The sequence below is a fragment of the Morus notabilis genome, unplaced genomic scaffold (assembly GCF_000414095.1).
Source record: "Morus notabilis unplaced genomic scaffold, ASM41409v2 Scaffold2195, whole genome shotgun sequence".
NCBI lineage: Eukaryota > Viridiplantae > Streptophyta > Magnoliopsida > Rosales > Moraceae > Morus > Morus notabilis.
Window position 1 is genome coordinate 32393 of NW_010359712.1, and position 6730 is coordinate 39122.

The 6730-nt window shown below is 32.4% G+C and overlaps 1 protein-coding gene across 1 annotated transcript; it reads right to left on the reverse strand.

The window, feature by feature from the left end:
- Positions 1-26: 26 nt before the first annotated feature.
- On the reverse strand, positions 27-3553 carry LOC112090988 (ubiquitin carboxyl-terminal hydrolase 2-like). The gene is made up of 5 exons (XM_024163582.1): positions 3491-3553; positions 2961-3007; positions 1483-1529; positions 1255-1357; positions 27-844 (listed from the first exon to the last, which is right to left on the reverse strand). The coding sequence occupies exons 1-5, from the start codon at positions 3519-3521 to the stop codon at positions 77-79; spliced, it is 996 nt and encodes a 331-aa protein (XP_024019350.1). The 5' UTR covers positions 3522-3553; the 3' UTR covers positions 27-76.
- Between the last annotated feature and the right edge of the window lie 3177 nt (positions 3554-6730).

The window sequence follows — 6730 nt, forward strand, 5'->3', positions numbered from 1 at the left end:
AAAAAAAAAACCATAAATTCATCTTAAATTTAAAAAAAAAAAAAAAAAAAAAAAAAAAAAGAAAAAAGGACACTCTTCACCTAGTGTCTCCTGCCTTTTGCTTTGCTTTCTCAATAAGGGGTTTCAACTGCTTCTTCTCGGCAAGAATCTTGAGGAAGTTAAACAAGAAGGGTATGTAATTGTGTTTCCTGCGAATGTTCTCGGTTCTCCAATTCTTGAATTTCTCCTCCTCTATCAAGATCTTCTCGGTGGCAGCCTCGATCCCAGAATTTATTTCCGAGAGAGATTTGTTCAGTGCTTCAAATTTATTACCATCGACGGGTCTCTCGATCCGTGCGGCAGCTAGCTGCTGTAAAACAAGCTCCCTCGTCCTTTGGAGCTCCTTGAGTTCAGCAGTATACATCTCTTTCCGGTTCTTAATAATTGCAAGAAGATTGAACCTAATCTCACTCTTGGAATACTTTTCCATCCGTTCCTGGATAACGGGTTGCACCATCTGCAGCCAATCCCGGTCACCAGGGCACGGTCCAAGGCTAATGGGTCCCTCCTTCAAACCATCAAGCTCATAAAGCATGCCATCAACAGGCAAATAGCTTATGAAGTGGTACACGTCATCATCTTTACCTGCAGCCTTCTGCTCTTCGGGAACAAAAGGCTCAGGTCGCGCAAAACTATTGTGCGCTGCACGAATAGCTTCACTGTTGTTTATCGCCAAACCTTTGAGTTCAGGGGGAAAGTTCCTGGTAAACTCTTTGAATTTTGACAGTTCAGGCCCAATGTCGACCTCGAGACAGTTCAACAGTATGGACAAGATTGCTTGGGTTGCACAAGCATTGTTGATAACCTAAAGGAGACCATAGAAACAATTAAGAGAGAAGAAGGCAACAAATATGCAATCCAACATATCGAGGGATTAACCTGGCTTGCAAAAAACAAGTTAGGGTTCGGATCCTTGGTTACTAGCCGGTCGTCATTTTCCCCTGGACGCCATTTGAATAGGAAAATCAACCCATATACAGGCCTGTAATTCCATGGAGGGACGAACAAAAAGCAGTGGTACAATAAATTACAAATATTTTAAACATTTTTACAATGAGAATGTGGATATCTGGCTAGAAAACAAAATCTAGAGGGCGGGCAGCTTACCATAGACTATTGAGAGAATCAAGGTCCAACGAGTACAATTCCTCTACCTGTTAAAATATAACAAGACCTCACAACGAAATATGCAATCCAACATATCGAGGGATTAACCTGGCTTGCAAAAAACAAGTTAGGGTTCGGATCCTTGATTACTAGCCGGTCGTCATTTTCCCCTGGACGCCATTTGAATAGGAAAATCAACCCATATACAGGCCTGTAATTCCATGGAGGGGCGAATAAAAAGCAGTGGTACAATAAATTACAAATATTTTAAACATTTTTACAATGAGAATGTGGATATCTGGCTAGAAAACAAAATCTAGAGGGCGGGCAGCTTACCATAGACTATTGAGAGAATCAAGGTCCAACGAGTACAATTCCTCTACCTGTTAAAATATAACAAGACCTCACAACGCCATTCATAATTTTAACTGTAATATCAATGCTAAATTAACTGAAAAACATCAATAACTAAACAGTTTAATAATTGGAAGAAAAAATTGTGATTGAAGTGCTAAATAGTAATATGGAAGGGGAAATACAATGCCAGATGGAAGGCTTCCGGATGGGAGTTCAAACTTGTCATTTACTTGTTTGTTCTAAAGAAATTCTTTAAATGAAGAATAAAAGAAAATGTAAATTTGGTTTCGGATCAGCAATTTATAGGAAAATTTTACATGACTGAACCTCCACTGAGAACATGTGTTTAAAGTAAGCAAGCGTAAATTTTATGTATTTGAATTTAACTTAACGCCATTCATAATTTTAACTGTAATATCAATGCTAAATTAACTGAAAAACATCAATAACTAAACAGTTTAATAACTGGAAGAAAAAATTGTGATTGAAGTGCTAAATAGTAATATGGAAGGGGAAATACAATGCCAGATGGAAGGCTTCCGGATGGGAATTCAAACTTGTCATTTACTTGTTTGTTCTAAAGAAATTCTTTAAATGAAGAATAAAAGAAAATGTAAATTTGGTTTCGGATCAGCAATTTATAGGAAAATTTTACATGACTGAACCTCCACTGAGAACATGTGTTTAAAGTAAGCAAGCGTAAATTTTATGTATTTGAATTTAACTTTTTCAAATGTAAACATCATATTTGATGCCAAAACCAAGATTGAACTTCTGCATAACAAATGATTAGGACCAACTCATTAAGTTAAGGCGAATATGTATTCACATGTACAATCACAATCTTCGCGTGTACACACTAACCAATCATATCTCAAACTCGAAACCAGGCATCAGGCTTCTAATAGAGTATTTATGTGCTGCATCAGGCTGTTTGCTACACTAAGTGATAGCTTTAGAATATAAGAAGAGAATGAAAAATAAAAAAAAAGGCCTAAAGTTTCATTTTCACGCACAGCAACAACAACTTCAATGTAATTCTCTTTGCAATTTATTTATTTAAAAAAAAAAAACCCCCACTACGTATGAGAAAGGTATTATGGAAAGTTGAGAGATCTGCTTCACCTTCATGGTTTGGATGTTATTCGGTTAACTACATAGTACATTGTATTAAAAATCCAGTAGTTCTGAAACTGGAACGGAGAGTATTACAAGTGTCCTTTAGAAAAAAGTAACAAATGATGCATCAGCACATGATAAATTACAGTGGTCTACTGATTCTCACTTAAAAAGAATAAACTTTTTCCTTCCAAATTACCTGAGAGAAAAGGGATCTGTTCAGATTGTTCATGAAATTGACTTTTTAACAAACAAACACAGCAATGACAAGATAAAACTTTGGCAGAAGTACATAAAAGATAATGTCAGTGACTCCGTATAAATTGTTGAAGGCATACCTGCACGCCTTTTACTTGCATTTGCTGGATAAGTTCTGTAAACACCCCTGAAACAGAAACACATGCCTTAGAATTTCTTTTATAAATTATAATAGACACTGTTTTATGAAGCATGCCAAAAATTTTAGGTCCTTGTGCTGAAAAAAGAGATTAATGAAAGAGAGGGCAAATTCATAGAAAATAACTGTTAAACAGTAGGTACAAGAAAAAAGAAAAAAAAATCCCCATGAAATCGAATGTGCAAAACATAAAAGAGAGAGAGGATATACAGAAAAACATCAAGCTGCAACACTTTAACAGTCCAGGCCATACAGAAAAATAAAAACTGACATTCTTCACCATTGTAAAAAAGAATCACTTCATCTAAAGCACAAAAATGAGTTAGCATTATCCTTTAACTCCAACATCTTTAACATGTAAATGAGCCATCAAATAAGTTTATTTGACCACAATAAGACCTTATAGTACAAGAGATGCTCATGAAAATCAGTTACAGAAAACAAAAACATGAAACAGCAGGAACATCATACCTGGGTCGGACTCGATTGTGCACCAAGACATTGTGAAAAATCTTTTATCTGTAATGGGAACAACTAAATAAAGCTTAAAAAAGAGAGATTAAATTTCACAAAAATCAATTTTTATATGAGCATTAACATAATACTTGCGCTTTTTTTCATCGGAAATTAATTACCTCACAAGGAATTAGACAAATAAACTTAATAATTAACCATCTAAAATTAAATTTAACGAATACCCATCGACGTAAAGATAATGTTTTTTTTTTTCAAAATTATTCACCTCAAGTAAAATCAAATGAAACGAATACCCACTGATAAAAGAAATATAATGCCTGAATTTATTAATTCCTTTAAAAAATCTCCACTTAGAAACTAGAGAACAGAGTATGTTTTTGGGGCATGTCTTAAAAAAATAATAATAATAATAACTTAGTAAGTAGCTTGAGTGGATTCAGAAAGTGCAGGAAAGCCGGGCTCCAAAACGGCTGTGAAACGACACCGTTTAAGGGCTCGACCAAAGAAGGAGGAACTGAAATCGACATAGAGGGAGAGAGAGAGAGAGAGAGAGAGAATTCACCAGATTTCTTCGACTTCTTGTCCTTCTCCGACGAGGCGAAAAAAAAGCGAATGATTGACAGATGAAAAATTATTAGTAAGTTTAGAAGTGATTTCTCCTGTATGTCCGACAAAACATGTCGTTTTCTGTTTAGGGCTTTACGCCGAAAAAAAAAATAAAACACTACGTGTCGTTTTCCTGTGAAAACGTCCCACCGAAATTGGAACTCGGGTTACTGGATTCAGAGTCCAATGTTCTTGACCACTGGATCATGGGACCGCTTGCTTAAAATTAGGCTCAGTTCGCTTTTTAGGTTTGAATTTAAAATGTAATATTTTTTAAAAATTTTTAATTATAATAAAAAAATTTTAATCTAATATTTTTTTAAAAAATTTAACTGTAAAAATTTAAAATTTAAAATTTAAATTAATTAAATAAATAAAGCCTTCATGAATAATAAAAGAGCACTCTTTTTCATCACTACAGTCTATAATCAAAGCCTTCATGTCCGACAAAACATGTCGTTTTCTGTTTAGGCCTTTAAGCAAAAAAAAAAACCTACGTGTCGTTTTCCTGTGAAAACGTCCCACCGAAATTGGAACTCGGGTTACTGGATTCAGAGTCCAATGTTCTGACCACTGAACCATGGGACCGCTTGCTTAAAATTTGGGCTCAATTTATAATTTGAGTTAAAATGTAATATTTTTTTAAAAAACTTAATTATAATAAAAAAATTTTAATCTAATATTTTTAAAAAAAATTTAACTGTAAAAATTTAAATTAATAAAATAAATAAAGCCTTCTTGAATAATAAAAGAGCACTTTTTTTCATCACTACAGTCTATAATTAATGCAACGCTAACCGGTACTAATAAAAATAAAAAAGTAAAACTGTAATGAGCAGAGTCAAACATAAAAATTTTTAAAGGTTTTATGCAATTTGTCTCGTTTTAATCCTTGAATTTTAAAATGTTGCAAATCATATCTTGAAGCTTTGAACTATGCAATTTGCTCTATTTTGACCATTTTATCACAAAAAAATGTTAAATCTTGACTGGATAAGACACATGATCCTCACATGGTCGTTCAATAAAAGGTATTTTAAATAAATCATATATATAAGTTTAGCCTTTGTCCCTTTTCAATTAAATCCTAAAATTAACACTACTATTTGAGAAACAGTTTGATACAGAATCGGGATAAATTGGAGAACATAAATAAAATTTAGGCAGAGAACATAATCAAAGAGAAATAGAACTAAAATAGAAAAGAATAATCACGAGTGAGATAGAAATTAAAATATAGGTGGCGGGGTAATATGTAATAATCTCCATTAAAAAAAAGGAAAATATTATAATAAATGGCATATTTTTAACTTTTTATTGTAATATATGGCCTATTCGCTTAAATTTAAAATAAATGACCCAATTTTTTTTCATAAAAAAAAAACATTTTGACACCTTTTGAGTTAAAAAAAAAATTTGCCGTGTTTTGAATTGTTTTTGTTTTTTATTTTTCATGTTTTTCAAGAAAAGAAAAATGAAAACGTATTCAAAACGGCGTTTGACACAATTAAAGACAAAAACATAAATGAAAACGATTTTTTGGTTTAGTATAAAATGAGAGATAAATGAAAAATGATTTTTAATCGTTTTTCATTTTTTGTTTTCGTTTTCTCCTCTCTCGAGCAAAGAGAGAAAGAGAGAGACATTAATGAGTTTTTTTATACTGAAAACAATCACTTGATAAAATTACCAAACGCATTTATAAAATTGATTTCTATATAAGATTGAAAACGTTTTCATTTCCATTTTCATACAAAAAATAAAATCATTTTAAAATGAGTTTTGATATTCTACATTTTTAATCACATTAAAACCCTGCCTTGATGATTTTTGTTTAAAAAAAAAATATCTTTTCAATAACCCAACACATTTTTTTTTGGACATGTTGAAACCAATAATTTCAAACTAAATTTGATAATAATGTCTTGACTAAAATAAAAATAATCGAAATGCATGATGTGTGAAATAAATCTGATCTTCTTTGTTCCTTAACATCATCACCTACTAGATTTATTGTCCAACGCCGCATCTTATTCTCGTGCTCAACCCTACAGCATTGTGATCTGTGGCTTGCCCTTGCCTTGCGATCTCTAAGAAATCCAGATACGAGTTCGATCGTTAATTTTGTTTATGTTATACTTCTCATAAACTCATATTTAGGGCCCGTTTTGTTCGCTGATTCGAGTGTTTAATTCGAGTTGAGATGTGACTTTATGTGATAGCTTTTTATTATAACAAAAAAATTAGATGTGATTGTTTATGAGAACTTTTTACTGTAACAAAACTCGAATTGATGAAATGAACGGAGCCTTAAAGTTTCATAATTCCATGATAATGACGCATGTGACAACGATAGAGTTGGGGGGCTGTGCGCCAATGGAGGGAGAGAGGGCTGGTCACGGAGGCAAATCAAAATTGCCCGGATTAAGATGATTATTTTTAAATTCCATGTTTTTAGAAAATGCAAAAAAAATAAATAATAAAATTTTAGTCTTTTGCTAATGAATTAAAAGGGTGTACATGATATTTGATTTTTTTTAAAAGAATTGAATGAAATTTCAAGTAAAAAAAAAAAAAAAAAAAAAAAAAAAAAAACTAAAGGGGGAAAAAAAATAAAAAGAATTTTAC

What these genes read in the sequence shown, in the direction of transcription:
- LOC112090988 (XM_024163582.1), bottom strand. Translation starts at nt 3,521, where the DNA reads ATGTCTTGGTGCACAATCGAGTCCGACCCAG. An exon ending in CACAATCGAGTCCGACCCAG is followed by an intron (nt 3,008 to 3,490) that starts GTATGATGTTCC and finishes TTTCTGTTTCAG; the next exon opens with GGGTGTTTACAGAACTTATC. An exon ending in ACTTGTTTTTTGCAAGCCAG is followed by an intron (nt 845 to 1,254) that starts GTTAATCCCTCG and finishes GGTCTCCTTTAG; the next exon opens with GTTATCAACAATGCTTGTGC.